The sequence below is a fragment of the Chaetura pelagica genome, unplaced genomic scaffold, assembly GCF_000747805.2.
Source record: "Chaetura pelagica isolate M959 unplaced genomic scaffold, ChaPel_1.0 scaffold12, whole genome shotgun sequence".
NCBI lineage: Eukaryota > Metazoa > Chordata > Aves > Apodiformes > Apodidae > Chaetura > Chaetura pelagica.
The window spans coordinates 2,142,661-2,165,526 of record NW_009952801.1 but is presented as its reverse complement, the minus strand read 5'-3'; the positions used below and the strand labels follow the sequence as shown (position 1 = coordinate 2,165,526).

General features: G+C 36.8%; 1 protein-coding gene across 1 annotated transcript in view; it reads right to left on the bottom strand.

The window, feature by feature from the left end:
• Positions 1-339: 339 nt before the first annotated feature.
• The window catches only part of NXPH1 (neurexophilin 1), a 148,077-nt gene continuing 125,550 nt past the window's right edge, over positions 340-22,866 (bottom strand). Inside the window, exon 2 of the mRNA XM_009994926.1 lies at positions 340-2,288. Within this exon, the coding sequence (XP_009993228.1) occupies positions 1,530-2,288 (759 nt within the window). The 3' untranslated portion in view covers positions 340-1,529. The remainder of the gene's footprint in view (positions 2,289-22,866) is intronic.

Here is a 22,866-nt window from a genome sequence, read left to right as displayed (position 1 = left end):
TAAATTATAAGGAAATCTTGCTCCTGCAGCTTCTTATGAGAGTAAGGGCTTCTACTCAAGCTAGTAACACCCTTCAAAAATGAGATCTGCTTGCTAGGAATAGGGCCCAAGACATTTTTATGCATTTTACATATATGTCTATATGAATTTGCAGACACACACACACACAAACACACACACACGTAGAGATACGCTCACAAACATGCACGCATAGAGATTTATAAATATATGTGTGTATATATATATGTACATATGGAAAGAGACACAACTGAAAAGCATGTCAGACTTGGAATGTAATCCACTTGTCAGAATCATTTGAACTACTATCTACACAGTACATATTGAAACTCAATTTTAAGATTTTTTATTTTTATGTACAGATAATTTTTTCTCTGGAAATAAAATCTCTAAATACAGACAGACTGTAATGTTTTATATGTATAGCTTTTAACAATACTTTAGCTGAATAAATGCTTTGTACATAGTTCTGTCTTTTAATGGAGTTTACAGCTACATTGATAAAATGGATTCCTCATTTCCTTGATTGTTTTTAAACAATAACAAGCAGAGAGACAATTACAAGTTAATATTAATAAGCAGCTCAAATAACACTAGTTAAATTATGTACAATACAAACCATTCATACAAATGAAGACTAGGATATTGAATTTCTTACAATATTTGTAATAAAGATAAGACAGCCACTTATAACTTACATGTTCTCTGCCTGGCATTTTCCTTCTTTGAGATCAGTTGGAGAGTTTTAAGTAGCTTAGTTGGCCTAAAATCAACCAGGTTTAAAGAATCAGAGCTTAAAGAGTCAGAGAAACAAGAAATCAGAATGTCTGCCCATATCCAAATTCCAAATGTTTGCCCATCTTTACTAGTAACAGGCTCACTCCACGGAAGAAGAGCCACCTAACACCACCTCGAATGTGCCTACTGTACGCTGGAAAAAAGTCATGATGCTTTGCTGTGTTTATGTGATAAGGAACACTGAATTCTAGACACACATTTTTTCCCATTTTAACAAGTATTTACTCCTACAGTATTATTTACCAGCACAGCTACTCCAAGCAGTAGAATGCATGAGTGGGGATTATTGATTCACATGTACTTAAAGGACTTTCAAAGAGATTTCCATAACAGTCCGTGTTAGAAACCATTCTGTCTAGTTAATCCATTTTGCTTGACGATAGGTTATCCTGAAACCTTAGAGATCAGACAATGAAAGCTCTCTTAACAGGAATCTCAATAGATGCGAGCTGAAAAGAGTGTATGTCTCTTTGTATGGGTATGGGTTTATTTCAAATCCATAGTGATTTGCAACTAGATTGATACATGGAGCTGACTGGGCAAAAATTACATTAGATTGTTTTCCACTAACGTATTTGCAGCCATTTGACAGCAGCAGCAGCAGCAGGTAGACACATTCCAGGCAATAGATGTGGCCTTCCTCCTTGAGGTTACAGCCCTGTCATACAGCCTCTTTTATTCCCCAGGCTTCAGTCTCAGACACGTGCTGGTCCTCACCCTGATGGGAAGTAGGGTGTGTCACTGTGGTAGTTGTAATCAGGACACACCTTCTGTACTAGTTTATAATCTGTACTATAAAAGGAAATGTAAATACAGATTACTTTAAAGGGCTTGGAGCAGAGCCATGACACATGGCTCTGGGTCTGCTCCTGGTAACATGTTTTTGAAGGGTCATAGTTGCAGAGTGTGTTCTTGGTAGCCTTGTCAACCTTTTCATACTCGATTCGGCAGTTAAAGGACTTGGAATCTTTGGCATCAATCACTGTCTGTTGTGCCAAGTCAAATTCCACTATTTTTGTAGGGGGCACTAGGCTCACAGATACGTTCCCTTGACCAGTGGAGTTGTGCCTGAAGTAAACACTAAACGTCCCATTGCCATGGTCAACGATTTTCCCCGTTATTAACAGATTTAGCTTCACAGTCTTGATGTTGGAATGAAAATCGCCCCAGCCGAACATTTTCTTAAATTTCCCAGTCTTGACAATGGGCCGCCTCTTTGCTCTGGGCCGAGGCTCTTGCAGGTCTGTGGAGTTCCTCAGCCAGTCCCAGAGATCTTGTTCAGAATAAGTTTCCGGGGCATCGTATCGCAGGTCCAAATCTGTATCGTTTTCCTTTCCACGAAAAGTCTGTGACAGCAGTCGGCTGATGGACAAGTCTTTGCTACTTTCTGTCCATATGTGCTTTAGTGTGGATTTGGAGCTTCCTGATTTTAGTTCCGTTTTTCCTCCATTTGTTAAATTTGCACAGGTAATCTGAAGAAGAAAGAAAAATAGAAAGAAAAAAGAAAAGATATACTGAGATTTGTAACAGAAACCCCATCATTCCCACATCAGACCAAAACGATTAGACTTCAAAATCTTAGGGATTTTTTAATATTTTTTTTTTTTAATAAATTAAATTATATCTCTGTACTTAGAAAAACAAAACAGAAATGTCTATTTGCCTCTTCTTTCCAAGTAGTTACTTAATTCTCCACTGCCAGTCTGTTACACTGGCCTTCAGATTTAGTCCCAGCCATTCACTTTATTCTTCAGCCTGAAGGCTACTTCTGTTAAGAAGCCTGTAAGCAATGAGTATGTAATGAAGTACTGCAAAGACTAAGGAGCACAGCCATGTCATCCTTCAGTTTGCATTTGGCTCGCACTGGTCATTTCCCATTTCAAAGAGAGGTACTCTTGCTTGAATGCTCTCTCTGCAAAGTGACTGTCTTCCACCACCAGACACATTAATTTATTTTTTGCTGCCCCTGGAGTTCACTGTCAGGGTGCTGTCTTGGTGGTGCCAGCCTGACCATGCTGAAAGTCCATGTCATTGTAAATTTAATAATAGTAATATAATTTCCCTACTTCTTTTATGAGTACACATTAATCTGTGTTCTTGACTGGGACCTTCAGTCACAACTACAGTATAAATATTAGAATAATGAAAATTCTAATGTGTTTTGCGTCGACAGCTGTACATACTGTGTGCTGTGCCTCAATTAATGCAGGAGGAACCACAGCCTTTTCTAATAGTCCCTTGCGCATTAGCTACTGAGGTGCCTTGTCTTATAACATATTTATCCTTCCTTACTTCGCTGCTTTTTTCACAACTTTCCCCCCAAACCAGAAAGCGATCTGTGCAAGACAGGAAGCCATTTGTGTATTTACAAGAAAGATAGGGCCACCTATTATTAGCTATTAAAAACTGGTACTAATAAAACCCCAGCAAATTCACAGTTTAAAATAAAAGAAATCTTGCACCAAGTTCCTACAAAATCATTAACTTTAGATGTAGTTCTTCATAGAATTCAGTGTCAGAGCAATTTGTCGTATTTATATTTTTTCTCTTTGCCTTAATTGTGTGGAAAACAGAGAACAGATGCAGCCTCACAGCTGTCTAACATGCAGCATTGATAGCGAGCTCTGACAAAGCATAGCAGGGAGGGCTGGAATTGGCAGGAGGCAGCACATGGATAGGAAGGGATCAGCAGCAGCCTTAGTCCCATTCCTCCTAAAAATTTGCACCAGACATAGTGCCATATTTTGTAATGTTTGGACTGCTCTGAAGAGACAATCAGGCTTCTTATTTCCCTTTTCAGGGCTGCACAGGAAATTCTGAATATGCTTTTCTATCCCTCTTTGTTCTGGCACTGATGTGTATGCTCATATAATGTTTACAGTTATATCTTTCTCTTCACTTAAAAATGAATTTAGTATATTCCCAACCCAGGAAACCCATTGGAAACCAGCTAGTATTTAAATTACGGCCCCTCCCTACTGGTACAACTGGAGGTATATGTCACAGAGGATATATATCACAGCATGGCCTTTTCATTTCCTAGCAGTCATGTAATTGAAGCGTGCTTTCATTAACTTCAGTACTTTTTCAAGGTCAGTTGAAAGCACATACATAAAATCAGTCTAAATTGTCTTAATACACTGATCACAGAGGACATATGCCCCCAGCCTTTTACAGTAAACAAATAGGTAAATAAAGCTGTCACATTCCACACTGTACCTCCCCTGTGCATTTTTAGGTTGGTGGGCCAGTAAGGGTAATAGATAAAATATGGGTTTTATTTAGGATTTTGCCAAAGAGGTGACTTCCTTCTATTTTGAACAGAAGGATTAAAACACAGACTAGCATTTTGATAGCCAGTTTGTAGCTGCATCTTAGCATCAACACAGTGAGTCAGGAGATAAGCTGTAATGAAATGCAGTGATGGTGCACTGGTTAATGAAGCAGCAATGAAGATGTCACAGGGAGAGAGAAAAAGACTCAAAATATAATTTTGCCATGGCATATGGGGAAGGAGTGCAAAATAAGAAGAGGAATGTGGTTAAAAGGAAAAATATGCCTGTCTAGCATGAATCTGTCAATCTGCTATGAATCTAAGCAGTTAGCTAGCAGAGCTAGTATACCTGCAATCTGCAGGTAGGATACAGATTGCTTACCATTATATTTTTCTTTGCTCAAAGCTTGTTTTTTCTCTGTTTTCCTCCCTGCATCCAATGATTTACAATTCATAGATTACACTACAAGTTTATGTAACAACATGTAGCAGTATAAAAATCTTTTAAAGTTAAGGTCTCTTTTTTCAGATGTATGATACTGAACTCCCAGGAAAGGAAGGAGGCATATTCTGCAATAGTTACTGACTGATCCAATGCATGTGGTTTTTTGAAAGCTAGTATATTTCATGGAAATGGATGATTCGGCTCCCATGCACACTAGCCTGCTTCATACCTGATCTAACAAATACAATTGATTGTTACTGTCATCGATTTTGTAAAACCTGAAAGACTTTGGTCATGCAGTTAGAACCGAGACCCCTGTTTGTGACTTTCAGTGCAGGTAATTGGTTACATTCATGATTAAAGGCCTGAACCTGCTCTCCCTAGTCAAGCATCTGTGTAAGCACTAGAAAAAATAGCCCACAGGGTTAATAAAAAAACTCTAGAATTTATTGTTGTTCACTAACATTTTCCAGCCAACTGCTTTTTCATATACTGTCAGTAAACTATGTGCCATATAAAGTAGCTATATGTACCCTCAGAGATTTGCACCCAATAATACAGAACATTGCTGTGTAATAGAACTTCTGCAATACAGGAGTTATTCTCACATTATCTAATCCACAATTTTCTTATGCCTCTCTTCTTTTCAGCTCACAAGGCTGCAGTAATATAGGAACGATCATGCAAATCTGTGAGATTTTGCACTTAGTAGTCTGAAAATTATCTTGCTGAAACAGACCAATTTTAGAAGTGTATGAAAAAAGAGTGGATTTAAAAGAGTTACTGATGATCTAAAATACTGAGCAGAATTCTGTGGTGGCTTTTTTGTCCTCTTCCTTGAGCACATTTGCAGACAATTCAGAAACTTGTGTATTCTACCTTAACAATTAGCTCAGCTTAACCAGGGTTGCCTTCTTTTCCACAGCCAAGTACCACTCCTAAGTTGAGATGTACTGTTTAAGATTATTCTTTACCTTGTTTACTGTAACAGTACAATCACTGGGACTGTTCAGGTCTACACAGGATTGTAACGAATATGGGTATTTTCTTAATATTTAGATTGTACAAACTTAGAGATAGCAAGTAATATGATTAATGTCTGTTTCATTGTACATCAAAGAGTACTATTTCAGTTTTGCTTGGCTAAAGCCTTCAGGGTCCAGCCTTGTTTTTACAGTGTATGTATAAAGCTGCTCTGGTAGACTTCCATTCTTCATTGGTAGCTTTAAATTTTAATGAAGCAACAACAGTAAAAGGCAGATGAAATATTAAAAAGTTAGGCCCAGGTGTACTGGACCTGTCCAGGGTAGAGTTAATTTTCTTAATAGCTTCTCCTAAGGTGCCATGATTTAGGCTTTTCACCAAAACACTGATAAGAACACTAACGTCCTGTCTCTTGCTGAACAGTGTTTCCACAGCATCAAGCCTTCTCTGTTTCTTTCTCGGCTCCCCAGCTTAATAGCATGGAGGTGGTGCAAAAGGTTGGGACACAACTGACCAGATGGCCTGAGCTAACCAAAGAGATATTCCATACCCTATAACACTGTCCTCAGGAATTCAAGGAAAAAGAGGGGGCTTTCAGGGGTGGTTAGCCCTCTTCTGCTTAGGAACTGGCTGTCCATGGGAGGTGGTGAGTGTTACCTTCACATCGTCTTGTTTTCTCCTCTTCTCTTCCACCTATGCTACACTTACTAAATATTTATTTGTTTGTTTTATCTTGACCCTCAAGTTATCTTTCTTTTATTCCTTTCCTCTTCCTTCATCCCACTGGGGAAGTGAAGGGAGTGAGCAAGCAGCTGTGTGGTGCTTAGCTGCCCACTGGGGTTAACCCACAACACCACTACATTGCAATGTACCAATGTTGCAAAAGGGCTGAGGAGGGAGATTTCCTCCATGACCACCACATGGCTAGTATTAGTTTTGAATGATTACAGTGTCAGTGTTGTCTATATACAACAATACTAAGGAGCAAAAAAAGGTTTAGAAATGCTTATTCAGTGCTACAAATGTCAGTGGAAGAGCAGTCAGTAAGCACAGCAGATTGACCTGTGGTTCTGGTCTTGTACTTGTAATAGAAAGTACAAATTTTCAGTACCTAGTAAAGTTTACTGATATCAAAAAGGTACAAGAAGCTGGCTGCCTGGGAATAATGAATCGCTATTCAATTTCTTCTTGTGCTTCTAGGAAGGAGGAGAGACAGTGGTTTCACTGAGCACAATATCCCAAAACATCACTAAAAAAGACACAGAAATTGGTCTGAAATTCAGTTTTTACTCCATTAAAATAGAATACACCATTCATTCTGTAACCTTTTTGAGGGTTAAGAAAATTGTATCATTAATTTTAATCTCTTTTTTGCATTTTAATGAATATGTGTAGTTAGTTTAGGGCTTCCCAAAGGAGAAGAAATTTGTTTGTCTCAGAAATTTTTGGCTTCTCTTTCAAGATACCAGGCCCTGAATGCTTTGTCGGGTCAAACCAGAACATTTGGAGCAGAGAAAACAAAATTGGAAAGGGACCTCAGGAAGCCAGGAAAGCCTCAGTTTATGATTTAGGTCCTCTTCTCAGTGTAAAATCAACCATTTGTTTATTAACATTTATTTAAGACTGATCAATTTGAGATTGCCTCTTGATTTCTCACTATTTTCTTTTCATTCTAGCTCTATTACAGTTCATTATCTATAATTATAGCACTGGCTTAGAAATTATGTATTTATTCTTCTGAATGTATGACTAATCGAGGGCAAATGAAAATGTAAACAAACAATCTAAATACTCAAGGTAGAAAATCTCTCTCTTCAGGTAAATAGCTACTCAAAACCAAGATTTATTTATTTTTTTTGCTATCATAGTGCTGTAAGAATTTTGCAGCACTGTTTTGGTATATGCTCTGTATACAAAAACTTAGAATTGTCTTTCCTTGGTCAGATAACTCAGATACAGTACAGGTACTGGTGGACCTAAGTATAAGCTAAACATTAAGGCAGGACAGCATTCAGAAATTTTAGCTGGATGCAGTTTCCTCACATTAGTCCTGTTCATGTAATGGGTGGAGGAAAATCTGGACCTAGGTACTATGCTGCTTTGATCAATTTTTCTTTCTATACCTGCATACACACTGTACAAAGTTACTGGTGACATGGAAATATTTTTCAATAAATAATTTCCAGGCAAGTCAAAGCGAATATTCCACAGAAATTTTACTATGAACAAAGAAACTGAGAATGAAATTTGATGGAGACATGATTATAAAAGTTGAGAGTAAAACAGAGAAAACACATATCTGCTACAAATGAATACTTTGGAAAGAGAGGGCAAAAAAGAACAACGGCACACATTAATATTTCACATAAACTGGTTTTAACTTACTTTTTACTACATAACATGGAAAGAATAAGCATGTGGATTGGTCGATAAAAAAATGCAAACTCAGGTGAATCTCACAAATGGAACAGTAAATCCTGATCCGCTGTGCCAAATGAAAACACAAAAGTCCCTATCGAAGAATAGGCCAAAGATTACTTTAGAAAAATTACCTGTCTCCAGTAGCAGCTATGAGAGGTACCGGAAGAAGATTTCTTCCCAGCTGTCAAATATTTCTAACTTCTGCTAGATATGATTTCTGTATATGTTTCCCGTTATAGTAACTCTCAGTACAGTGCACTTCTGTGCATTTGTCCACTGTTTCCTGACCCTTTGTAAACTTTTAACCTCCATAACATCCTTCAGCAATTAGTTCCACAGCTCTATTCCCTCTTACTTTTTGCTTTGAACCTGACTCCTGCTCCCTTCTTTGGAGAAGCCTGTGTTCTCCCAATGGAAAATGTGGTCTCTCTCCATATTTCCCATGTTACACTTGGTATAATTATTCTACAAATACCAATGAGCGGAACACATTTTGTGTTTTCTAGCTACAAAAAGATGCCTACTTCTAGGCCATCAAGGACAAGCCTCAGCTATATCTATTCACAGTGGTAAAAAAATACTGATCACTTCTCCTGCCTTAAGTACCTGCCTTCTGTGTCACATAAATAATTCCTTGCATGGAAGCCATTGCACACACTGAATTTGTTTGTTTCCTTCTCTGAGCCTCCTCAGTTCTACTCTCAGTTGTGTCTTTAAGATGAGGAGACTAGAATGGCACACAATATTCAAGATGTGGCAGAACCATGATCTTTTAGGGTAGCAAATAACCTTCCATTATCTGTTCACTCTTTTCTCTGCTAATTCATAATATTTTACTTGATTTTGATCACTAATGAGCACTGAAGTGATGCTTCCATGGAACTGTCATAATCCCAAAGTCTCAATCATTTATTTATGAAGCTGGGATTCATTTTTTTTCCTTCATGTGTAACTTTATCACCCTTATTACCACAGAATTACATTCCTTAATTTACTGCCTATTTACCAGTCTTGAATAGATCTTTCTGACATTTGTCACTGTTGGGTCTTATCTTTTCTACTCTGAAATACTTAGTGTCACCAACAAACTTCCTCACTCACCTTTCCCAGGTCATTTACAAATATATTGAACAGCAGAGGTCCTTGCACAGAATTACATACAAAATTCTTGTGGTAATTTCCTTCCATTACTCGCCATAGAAAAAGAAACATCCAAAGTTTTCAACAATATTTTGTAAAATAATCACTTTTGATCATTCACTTTAGCATTAAAAAAAAAAAAAAAAAAAAAAAGAAGAATATTTTTGCTGTCTTAAAGTTAGGAATTGAACTTAATAATTGTTAATGCGATTTTGGTGTAGATCTGCCTTAGGATTCATAAAGATCAGCATAATAGTATCAACTGGCCTCTGCTCAGCTTTTAATTCCGTATTTTTCTTGTTTTAACCTATAAGCTATTGTGCTTTTTCCAAATGGCCTTTTCTGAAAGAAAATGGGGCTACCTAAGCTTTTTTCATCATTAACAAAACTGAGGTTATGCAAGACCAGAAGCTGATATAAATTCAGCTGACACCAGCAGATATAAATTCAGCAAAATTTAACATCTTTGAAATTAGAGTGCCTATATCAATTGATATCTATTTGAGATCTGACTAAGAATCAAAGACTAATTAGAAAATTCATACCCACAGAAAGATGAAGGCACTAATAAAACAGTAGAGACACCACTTTGTTTAGAGACATTATAATTCTTAACACTTGATGATCATAAAATACTAAGATACTACAGTGGACTGTTCTACAAAAGAAAAATAGATAGCACAAGTTACAGTTTTATAGTGCTCTTCTACACACTCTAAGTTGCCTGTTATAAATAAGTCTGAAAACTAGCAAGTCTCAAATAATTTCCATCAAATGCAAAGTTGATAAAACACCTTCAAACATTGGCTTCCAATAAGGATACTTAAGAATTTTCATGACAAATTTTGCTTAGAGCCTCCTCTCCCTTGCATTCAGGTTGACTGTGGGCTAATCTGTGACACTGCCACAAGTCCTGTGAATGGTGAGTTACAGACTGATGAAAAAAACTCGTGGCCTGGCACCACATTTTAGGAAAGAGTTAGATTTTGTTCTGTGTCAGCCCAGTCCATGAGGTAGTGTGGGAATCATCTCAGTGATCACCTCACTCACCTGTAATGCAGGTCTTAGCTCTAAACTGTTCATCAAGGCTTATTCCATAATCTATACATAGAGAGAAACAGAACAAACTACCTCCTCTATCTCCATTAGCTATTGATGAATTCTCAGGATCGAATAAGTGGCCTTCATCTAGATGCCTAAGAATAAGCAAGAAAAATCTGACCTATGGTGCATAGCTTGCCCTGGGGAGTTACCTTTTGGGCTGGATTTAGTAAAACAAATAATTTTCACTAGTATTAAGAAACTGAAAAACAAGTCTGCTTGGGCAGTTTGTTCACTGGTGACTAGAAAAAAATGTGTAGTAAGCAGGCTTTTTTAAAAAGTGTTTAGTCATCTAAAGATACGGATATGCACTTGAAAACAATTAGACTTGGACTGTAATTATGGAGATATTTCTTCAGGAAGCAATGTCCTACCTGATGTTGTTCTCTTTCTCCTTTTTCTCTGCTTCATTTGCCAGTGCTGCCCTCTGAGCTGTAACAACCTATGCCTTCCTTTTTTCCTTTCACAATCTTTCAGAGTGGAAATCAGACTTGGAATTTAACATCAAGGCTCTTCTAAGTGCCTGGGAACTTCAAACCAGGAAGCACAACCACAGACCTGTGAAACTTTCCACCCTTTTCTGGAAATCAGGGGTGAACACAGGCACTGCTGTCACTCTTATTTTTCAAAGAAGGAATCAAATTAAAAAAGGTAGCTCTGGGAGAAAAAGGAAGTGATTGTGATTGACAATTTAATTTAAGAGCTTGTGAAAATCAACAAGTCAAACCAGAAGTCCATCTAGTCCTGTTCAAGGTCTGCAACAATGGCTAAAAGTTTATTTTTGTCAAAGCATCCAAAATCAGGGAAAGAATATACTACTTCAGAAAATCTTTCCCATCTTCAAAGCTTTTGCAAATCAAGGACATCTTAAGCTGGATTTCTGACTATGAATTTAATAACTTTCAACAACTATCACTTATGAGAATGTGCCTGAATCTTTCCGAAACAATCTCCCAGAAACTTCCAGCATCTGAAACACTCTTAAACAAGTAGTTCCACCTCTTAACTTCAGATTTTCTGAGGAACCCTCTCCTCCTGTTAGTTTGAACAAGCTTCAGTTGATGCTACCTAAATTCTTATCCAGCAGTCCACAACAAAATCTAGCAAAGCAACTGCATTTTTCCTGTGTGGTTCAAGCAGAAATTGGTGTCTGGTGCTCAGGCCAGGCAGAACTGTAAAAGTTTGTAGATGGCAGCTTTCAGGTCAAAAAGAGAAAGTGGTACCTGAGTTACAGGTATTTCCAGTACTAGATAGCTACAAAGTTGGTAGTCAAGGGGCAGCATAAAGCAGTGTTTCTGGAATACATAGAAAATATATGGAACCTCTCAGTTCAATTCGTGGGCCAAATCCTGACTCACCACTAAAGTCAGCTGGTAAAATCCTGGAGGAGAAGAAAGGTGAACATAGCGTGGTGTTATGTAGTTTGTTTTCATTTTCTTGCCTAGCTAAGGCAGAACAGAAGGTGTTTGGTTTGTAAAATACCATTTCTCTTTCAATTTAGAAAACATCATACTATCCCATGCAATAGCTTGTGAACTGAAGGATCAAATTAGTTATAATACACTGTGAAAAATCTTCATATTACAATTTTACAGCTTTCTGCTTTTTGCCTTACAAGGCCAGGAATTCAGCCCAAATATTTCTAATAGTGGAGATGCAAGTGAATTTATAAAGATTTGGAAAGGATTGAAATATAACTGGATGAAATATCCTATTAATTCTTGCCCTACGTTTTACATTTTTAGAAAGAATTTAAACTCTTGAAGCCTGCTGCCTATGTTGTCAGTAAAGATTTTTTACTTCAGTGGATTATGACTTCTGAAAATTCACCTCATCTCCATTCAGCAGGGGATTAAGCTTCCATGGAATAAATTAAAATGGGTTAAAAATGTCTAACAGAGGTTTAAGATCCCTGTATTATGCCAGTATTACAGTGTTCTGCTAACTTTGAAATGAAAGTCTAGCTAGGTAAATAAATTTTGTCAAGGATCTATTGTTCATGTTCCACATTCCTTTAAGCCTTCTTTTATTAATATTGGCTTGCCATTTTCTGCATACATGTAGAAAGCAATATTAAATAAAATTAGATTTTATATGAAAGGCCACAGAGCAACATTTTAATCAAAATTTGCAGTGTATTTTGCATTACATATAACACACTGAAGGAAATGTCCATTTCCATATGGCTAGACTTATCTTCTGAAGAAGGTGAAAAAGACTATAACATGTTCTGCTCTGCTTAAATGGATGATAGCCTGATATTATTTAATGGACAAATGCACCCTTCACTATTAACATGCTCTATTAATATACTCATTTTCTACATAAAGTTTCAAATCATCCACCATTAATATAAAAGCTTAATAAGATTATAATGCTCCCACACTTTACCTGAATATTTTGTTGCTGCTGTGTCCAATACCAGATTTTTTTCCAAAGAAAAGCATTAGAGAGCCGATACAGCTGAGTAACTTTCAACATAGATATTCATGGGTGCATTCTAGAAACCTGAATTTGAACAAAGATGTCTTTTCAGGAGATTTAACTCCCACTGATGTTGACAGAGTGTACATTTCACACAAAGAAACTGTATATCTGTATGAGATACTTATGAAATACAAAAAAAGAGACTTCTTAAGTATATGGAAATCTAATGCATTAAGAACATATTCGTTTCATAAAAATGGCCTGTTGTTCACTATGAGAGTTATCTGTTTATTATGAACAGCTGAATACTTCAGGAAAGGCATTTTAAAAGCACAGAGGAAGCCATTGCAAGGTTCAATAAGAGTCCAGCATATCCCTGCTAACTTTATGCCTTCGTCTTCACCTTATGACCTTCCCAGATACACATACTGACTTCTCAGAAGTCTTCTGTGATCACAGAGGCAGCAAGGTTTTCATCTATCTGAATTTTAGCCAGAAGCAGCACTACATACTTCCTTTCTAACTGTGTTTGTTTAATAGATATAGATATTAATCATTCACTCATTAGGTCAACTGATATCACAATCTACTAAAATCCTTCTGGTAAGGAAGGAGAAGATGGAATAGCTATTCTACTGCAAGGGTACTCATTTTTTTTACTGAGATTTTCTTGGTGGTTTTTGTTATTTGTCTGTTATTTCTTACAGGGATCTGCTCAGCATTGAGCAGCATGTGAGCACCAGCTGGGCTGGGCAAGTCAAACCCTGTACACTGCTTTCCTGGCCAGGATGTACCCAAATGTGTTGCAATGCTCCCAAAGTGCAGAGAAATACAGGTTGTCCTATTGGAAACTAGGAAAAGGTAACGTTACATACTTACAAGATCCAGGCAAAATTTATTTTTTTATTCAAATCTGAGGAGGACTCTTCTGTCAGTGAACACTTGAGATGGAGGGAGACCAAATAACCTCAGAAAAAGTACTGCCCACTTTTGCTTACATAGATGGTCTTTCTGTGACTCTGGACACACCTATCACAGGACAGCTATTTTGCTGTTAAAAGGAATAAAGTTACAGAGGGGGGACACTGTACACCAACTTCTCTACCTTTTGTAAACTAGTAATACTGATTAAGTACAGTACTTATTTGCAGTGATTATTCCTTAATTTGCACAGACCAGTTTTTAGGTCTGTGGTACCTTTCTGGTGATCCAAACAGACACTCTGAGGGAATCGCGCACACTCAAGCAAAACAGAATAGAGTGCCCAATCAAAAATTAGCATTGTCTGTGCCTGATAGCAGACCTGTATTTTCTTCCTGCAACAGTATCATATCTAATTAAAAGTGAAAATTAATAGCCAGCAGGATTAATCAAATTCCATATGCAAATATCTGGCTCATCAGAGCCATGGTCCAATTGCTAGTACTATCACTAAGGTCATTAATTTAAATTGAGATGAGTTAAGAGGCCTTTGGGCATTGACACATAAGTTGAAGGAGGTTATTCATCGCTCAGTTTTTCACACTGAAACAAAAAAAACTGAGGAAGAAAATATGTGAACACTGCTTCAGCAAACTGATTACTAGGATAATGAGCAGTGCTGTGAGCTTGTCTGTGGTGGATGATGCGTCCTCTCCGGTAACATACTGTAGTTCTGATATATTCTTTTAAATTCACAGTAAGATGTACTGAAGCAATTTGACTACAAGGTAGTTCAAGGTTTAGTACATTAACATCTCTGGAATTATTTTATGCCTGGCGATTTTTACAGAGCACCTTCAAGTTACAGAAAGACTTCTCTTTTTTAATCAAAATTTGAGTACAGGTTTCATAAACCTTTCAGAGACTTTTCCAGTCTTAAGAGAAGGTTCAAACCATTCCAGTTAGCAAGAAACATAAACTCAGAAATACTGAAGCCCTAAAGCACTGGTTACACTAATGCAAATATCGAGTATTCACAATTTACCATATCTTCAGTTTACCTGAGAACTAACTCCATTGTCTTGATCCATAACTGCATTACTAGGCAGGGTGCTCAAGAAATGCAGTCTTTAAAGGCTAATTACAATGGAGTGCCCTACACCTATGAACTTTCTGCAAATGTGGATGGCTGAAGTATTTTAAGTTGCATAGTAATGGAATGACTGCAGAGTAATAAAGTAGTGATGGTATTATATTACTTTTCCTACATAAAGAATAAAAACATAAAATTTATTAGTCTGACCTTGCATCACAAGGACTTCTCAGGTATTTTAAAAAAGTCAACTGACCTATTAAAATGGACTTATACTAAAAGTAAACTTGCAGTGTGCAGTTTCCAGAAGTTTTTTGAGATTTAAAACACTAGAGTCCAAAAATTTAAGCTGGAATCCTCAAAAGTTTGGTCATTAGCATTTGCTCAACAGCTTTCATATTCTTAAAGTATAAAAAATTCAGGGTTCAGGGAGAATCAGGAGGCATCATTGGTCCCAAATCTGCACAAGTTAGGAAATTAACTGGTACTAGGAACAGAAAGAGGCAGGAACTTTTGATACCAAGCTCCACAGAGATTTCATCTTTTTTAGCTGACTTGGAGTCCATCCAGCTTTGACCTCAGACTGTTCTGAACATCACCACCTTGACCACACTGAATTATTTGAGCTGATTCTGTCTGCAGTTACATTTGTACAGCCTCCTGCATGAACAGGATTTCAGTCGAGTGATTCAGACAGGAATTAAGTTCTTTTCCTTTCAGAGAACAAATATTTCTTCAAAGACAGGTCAAGATCACTGCTTATTAATATATTCCTGTCTGTCCAAAAAAAAGCACATAATTTTCTTCCATTGTCTCATCCTCTATGTCTGTGTGACTGAGCAGCACCGCAAAACATTTTAACCTTAGCAAGCAAATTTCATTTGTTATCTGCCAAACTCTGATATGAAAGATAACTATGAAAAAGTAATAAAATCCTCATTCTAAGGCAATAGGCAACATGCTTTTGCTATAATATACTTGCTAAATAACATTCAATGAACTCATAAAAGCATTTAATTTAAATACAAATGCTTAGCAGTTCCAATTTTCAGGGGGTAAATTATACCTTTGCTTGTGTTTCTTTGAAATGCATTTGCAGAGCAGACATCCTTTCCAAACCCACAGTTAGTGTTAGGTATTAGTAGTATTACTGCAATGCTCAAGGACCACCCTGTCATCAGCATGAAGGTGTACTAGAAACTAAACCTTGTCACTGCCCTAGAGAAATTTAGCATTGAAACAGATTTGGCAAAGACAAAGCTAAAAGAAGTATTATTGGTAGTGTCCTAACTCAGTTCAAGAGCTAAGAGTTAGGGCAAATCTCTGGACTTCTCTCTCCGATGCCATACCCAGGACATCCCGAAAACAGGTTGATTTGAACAACTGATTCAGATAGAAAATGCCACTAGCTCTTTCATAAAGGATGCAAGCTCATGGAAAGAAAGTTGAGTCAGAAGTGAGTTGTGTTATTGAACTCACTAAGTTTGTGTCATCAAGAAGCCTGAAAACCATTTGCAAAGCATTAAGAGGTCTCTTTTTTTTTTTTTCCAGGAGCAGTGACAGCTGCCCTATGTAGCAAGAAATGTTTGACTTTTTTCTCTGATAAATATAATAATGAAAATACAAATATAATGACCTTCAAAATGTGAAGCCCTCATTTCTTCCTTTATCCTTCAGCTCTATCAACAGCAGCTCCAGGTAGCTCATAAGCTAACAAGAACATTTTAATTTTTTAAATTTACTTAATAAAATTCTAATTATATATTGTTTGTATATTCACTGGAAAGCTGCAACATCTTCCCTTATTCAAGCTATCAGCTTTCAAGAGTGTTTTCTTTCTTAGTTTGCTGGATAGATAACTAAGACAAGGGACCATAGGGTAGCAAGGAAGGTCCAGCTGGTATTTGTTAGAAGATTCTTTAAGCATCTTATCCACCCACTGAAAATTTTTTGTGCATTCATCTTACAGATTTTGCTGCTAAAATATTGAAGCATTCTTATTCAGCAGAATCCAATAATATCCTAAATTAACTAATAAATGTTCTGATAATATCAGATCAGATTTTTCCATGTAGAACAGTATATAGACAGATTTGGTCTGATAGACATAATGTTTACAAAAAAGATATTCCATCACTTTACCAGTTGCAGGGTAGTATGAGAAAATCAAGCTTTGGAATTTTCAGTTTTGCTGTTGTAGTCATTGTAGCAACCCCAACCAAATGCCTGAAGTCTAACCCTCAACCTGAAACTCTTAACTCTTCATTCTAAGCACCTAATATTCAAACTCTCACCTAACCCTAATTCTAACTAGTTTGGTGCCCAAGAAGGAGAAGAAGGGCAAGGGTTGATTGTATAATGTACATCATTTGCTATGGTATACTTTCTCTAAAAGTATTTGTGCATTTTTCAGTATGATCATGCAGTTTGAGTAATGCAACATCAGATCTTTTGCCAGTTTCATTGACTACCACTTAACTAATTTTTCAGCATATGCATGTCAGATTCATCCAGCTGGGGAGTGACTACATATATTTAAAATTAAGAAAAAGGTGTCAGTTTTAAATTGCAGGTTCTTCTGCATTCAGGGCATTTAAAATAATCTTCAGGTACATTTGTGGTCCAAATAAAGATTTCATATCACTCAGGATGAAAGACTTCCAAATATATCAGCATAACACAAAAAAAACTCAGGCAGAGAGACTGTAATTTTCCAGCTTGTCCTTCATTCTGAGAATGACACTACTTTTTGTTATGGGGAATGGCAGTAAGGGCTGCATGGCAATCTCTGTGCCTGTTCAATTACTGTTCATTCTAATCAGATTGCCAGCAAGGGATCATTATGAGTTTGGTTTTTATGATGTAAAATATCTACTAGGAATTGGATTTTGATCATCACTTAATTTTACATCTGTTTCCAGCTAGCCAATGGAACAAAAGAGCATTAATCACTCTTGACCTTTCCTGAATTTGAACTAGGAACTTAATTGCTAATCCCTACTGAGGGACTCTGAAGCACACTATAGAGCCCTGAAGGCAGGCAGCTTGACCCCCTCTGTTCAACATTGGTTTTAACCAACAACATCATCAAGAATATACCCAGACTTGACAATGTTAATTACCGCTTTTGCCACAGTTTCCAGATGAAGTAGAGGTGAAACTGTCTAACTAGAAACATTAAAAATATCTGCTAAGCTCTAGGTGACTCTACATGAGTAGAAAAACATCTTCAGCCAAGAAGATCTTGCAGACTCAGGATACTGCACTGCCAATTTGCTGTTAAGAGGTGCCCAGCTCCTGGCAATTAGAATTCTCAAGGGCCTGGGTGAAAATCTGTTCGTTTTGGCTTGTTTCAAAATCTTCCCCCAGATGGTAACATAATTCCAAACCAGCTGAGATTCACTTCATGTTGAATTTCATTTTAAAAAGGGATCATACGGTGAAGAGATTAACAAAAGGCTTTCGTTTCCTCAAACTTCAAGCTATAGCATGAAGATTATTTTATTTGAGTTTTTATTCAGAGTATGTTTAGCTTGTTCTAAGTTACTTATCTCCATACCTAATCTTTTTCCTTGGTTATTTTCAAATTTACATTCATTTATATTTCAGACTAACATTTACTAACTGAGACAGAAGAAACATAGAGGCAATATGATCTACCATGCACTCAGGTCTTACTGAAAAGTTAACATTGGAAGAACATGGGGTTCTGCTTGCACATTTTCTGCTAAATTACAATGGTATTCAACTGATACTCATTTTCCTGTAAATGTCAGTGTCTAGTACTGTTGCATTTGGCACAAAGGTTCAAGTTTCTTACATATGTATGTCACTATATATTGCTTTTTTTAGAAAATTTAAGATCATACTAGTACCTCAGCTTAGAACCATATTTCTGCTTTAAACCTGCCTGTTGAAAACTTCTCAGTCTGGGTTATATTTACTTTTCTGTAATATTTAGAAAGCATCATCATTGTAAACTGGAATGCAGAGCCTACTGCCCTGAGATTGTACTGCTTAGTATCTCAGAATCCTCAAATCAGGCCGTGTGGTCATGATGCTGCACAGAAGCTGAGTAGACCCACCTGTTAGCAAAGCTTATTAACCTGGGGATTGGGCTCAGTTGATGCAGCTCTGGGTTTTCTGGCTCAGGAGGTAGCTTGTGCAGTTCTAGCTCAGGGATCTGCGCTGTATTTTTTGCACTAATGTCTCTTAAGCACTCCAAAGAACCAGCAAAACACAGCAAGAGCCATGAAATGACTCTGGACTTTTGAACCATTCCCAGCCTTCCCACTGTTGCTGCAGCTCCTCCAGGAAGGCAGCTTGCCAGCTTCCACACACAAATCCCCTCCACAAGAGGACTGAGGTATTGGATGGAGTCAGTCAACAGGAACTTGTGGCCAGTATGCCAGGCCACCTGTTCTAGGGGAGATCGAGCCATGGAGAGGGGTTGAATTCAATTTCCTAAACAATTCTCTTTACACAGCTTCCCAGCATATATTGAGTCTCTGCCACCTGGAGAAACTCTCTTTGGGCTTAGCAGAGTGAAGGAACAATGGAGCAGAACATGTGTTTCCCCACCCAAAACCAGACTGATGGAGGCAACCCCTTAGGAGCTTCTACAAATGTGACAATAAAAAGTTTTTCTGGAATTATGAAAAAACTTCTGGCAGATTAAAAAAAAAAAATGCTTCTCATCCTTTTTTTTTTTTTTTTTTTTTTTTTTTTAAATGATGAAAACTTTAGGAGACTGAAGTACTGAAACAATTACAGTTACTCCAGGGGGAAATTTCTCTCTGTTGTTCTCTCATGCTATTTACCACATCAAGACCCAGATGGAACTTAAAACTATTCACCAGCAAACCCTCCTCTTCTTAGCTATTAATATAGCCAAAAGACAATGTTCTCAACAACTTATCAACAGCAAATTGTGCCACAGACAAACGTATAAAAATCACTTTTTTCCCCTACTTTGCAATATATAAACCAATAAATATTTCTTTCATTATTTGGGAAAAAATATTTAAATAATTCATTGCTAGTATTGACCATTTATAAAATGAAACATGAAAAATATTTATTGACATTAATTTGGTTATATTGTGGGAAAACAATATAAAAATAATACCCTGTTCAAATTGAATGTTTTTCCTTCAAGTTATCGAAAAACTTTACAATAGAATCAAGTCTGCCTACTCCATAAGGATTATAATAAATCATTAAAAGTTATAAATAGTAAAACCAAAGTATTGAAAGTTACCCAGCTTCCTTAAGGGAACCCAAAATTTCTCTGAATGCCACTTTGACTGAAAAACTATATCACAAAAATCAATCCAAGAAGAATCAAGGACAGTTACATTGCAGTTTTGGTGAGAGTATTAATGCAAATGTGGCCCTAGCAGAAAAGAACAAGCAATGGATTCTGTGTAAGTGGAATCAGTCTTAAACTAATAAATATCTACTTTGATGAGAAATTCAGAAAATAATAACAAGATTAAAAATAGAAAGTACAAATAACTAATAACATATTTTGAAAGGAAATATGTACATTGAAATCCAAATGATGCTATTTTTCCCCCCCCAATAAACTACCTGAATTGGGAATAACAGAAAAGAGACAAGACAGACATGAATACAAAGAATCCCAGTGCTGGTCCATCACTGGCAAAGTCACAGTAATGAAAGTTTATAGTCGCTGTGGACCCATGTGACACTTTCTGGAGAAGCAAGCTTTTTATTCAGAAAAGGAACAGATGTTTTGGCAGATAACATAGAAAGAATCCTGTCAGAGACTATAAACTAGGTTTGAAGGAAAGAAAAAAAAAAGAGTGTGGAAAAAAATGTGAAGTATAAAACAAAAGAACCAAAATGACATGGATAAAATAGAAATTCAGAAAAAAAGACAAGGGTTTTGTTAAAATTGAAAAGAGAAATTAAATGTGCTAAACTCCTTGTAACTTTGGAAGTTTTAAGGCAAAAAAAATAAAACTTATCTCTCTTCCACTGACACAGCTCATTGCAGCATAAGGCTGGGAGATTAATTTTATAACTGCAGACAGAAATCAAATAAAAGGAAGAGTCAATGCCCTTTTTAAGCATCAGTAGAGAATGAGCACAAGTACACAGCCAACATTAAAATCTAGTCAAACTTTATGGCCAACATTTAGGTAGACTTGTACTAGAAGAACAAAAAATAACCAACTGTGCAAATGGAGACAAGCATACTACCATCACCTGTCCCTGTACCTCAAAGTTTTCTCTTTCATTTGCCCACAATAAAGAAGCTCCTTCTGAATCAAACAAGCATGTTTAAGAAAATTTTAAACTCAAACTCACCAAGCCAATTTCTGTGAATACTCTTAGTCTTGATAAAGAAAAGCTTTGTCGATAAATTCCCAATTCACCCCATTCTGGAATCTGTTGCTGCACCTTTAATGACCTTTATAAGTTCCCTCTTTAACCTTCAGGAAGAGCTTTTTTCTAAAAAATGTGAAGGAAGTTGGTATCAGGATAGGAAAGCCAGTTAGCAAGGGCTCATTCTTGCCACCTGCTAAGAGCAAAGTACCAGTTGAAGACACTATGGCAGATCTTGGTATGAGTGTCTAAGTTTCACTGAAGTATAGCCAGGTGCAAGATTCACTGCCAGCTGTGAATCTACTGTGATCATGCTGATACTTAAACAAACAGTCATAAGGGATTCAGATACTCTATGTCGGCTGCTTCATAATATGAGCCCACATGACTGTCCTTAGCATGTAGTAAATTCAAGGTAGGTCAAAGCCATTTAAGCATAAACATTAAGAAAAGTTTATCACAGGGCAAAAGCAAAAGCATAGATTTTTATTACAGAATATCCAAGATCACACTTGAACTTCCACTGCAATAAGCTTCCTACATCTTAAAATAATAGTAGCTGACCAGTAGGGATGCATCTCAAGGTACCATTCCTGAAGATACCTTAAAATCAAAGACTCAATTTAATGTTTAAATATCCTTAATAGCTGTTTCTATGAGAGACCCATACAGTCAGTAACACTGACTAGATAAAGAATTAGAAATGTAATATTACAATGAAGATGTTACACAATTTTGGGTTTTGGACATTAACCCTTATAGTAAGTCATTAAAGAGGTGCCTTTTTTTTGCACAACAATAAATGGAATATGCCTATAAAGACAAGAAATGCTGAGAAAATTTACAAGAAGAATGTGTAAAGAAGAGCAACAAGGAAATAAATGCCACTAAAGTCCCATTAAAGCTGACAGAAGGAATTTAGAAAGTTCACCTGGATAGAAAATGGACCATACCAACATTTTTTCATATTCCGTATGTATTTCCACCAGTGGATTCCATTTAAAATGCTCTCAGTCTTCAGTCAAAACCAGATTTTCCTGTCTGGTGGACTTAAAAGCTCAAATTCACACCTGCAAATTAACTATGTTCTTTCTGCTTCATACATCAACTATTATGTGCAATGTTATTTCTTGAATTGGATCTCAGCTTACAATTTTATGATTATGGTACATCAGGGAAAAGAAAGTGCACCTTGCTCTACCACAGCTACCTTTGTATTGACTCCATAGTACTGAATGGGGAAATCTCTTTTTGTCAGTAAAGTGACTTGGAATCTTTTAATGATGCAGATCTGGCATCAGTGACAAGTTAATGTTTGCAATGACAATAGGATGGCAAAAAGTATCTGCTTATTTTGGGAAGGTACTGGAACTATTTAGTAGTAGAAATGTTTACAAGAGAAACTTAAAGGGATGGAAGAACAGCAGACTTTTACCAGCTTTTTCTCATGGAAGAATGTGCCTCTTCATGAATGGGGAGGTTTTCTGCACTCTCATCACCAATCCATCACAGCATTTCCAGGCTGTTATTCATCACTAAATAACACTACAAAATAGTTTCTCCAGTGGTTCCCACTGATTCTAGCTTTCAGGTTTTGTGACATATGATCAGTCCTCCCTGGGAAAGTCTATAGCCTTCTAGTTTAGTGCTTCAAATTCCAGAGCCATGAAAGAGAAAATGATGCAAGATCTTTCAGTTGCTCTCTCACAAATTCTCAGAAGCATTCAGCAAAGGTCTTTCCTCCTCCTCCCCTAGACTCCTCAAAATCTTCTTTGACTCAGAAAACTAGGTTTGTATCTTCTGAGAAACAAATCCTTCACTGGTGAAGTCTCATTAAAAGTAAATCTCCCTTGTCCTGCAAAGACAGAACAACTGAATTTTTTTCTTACT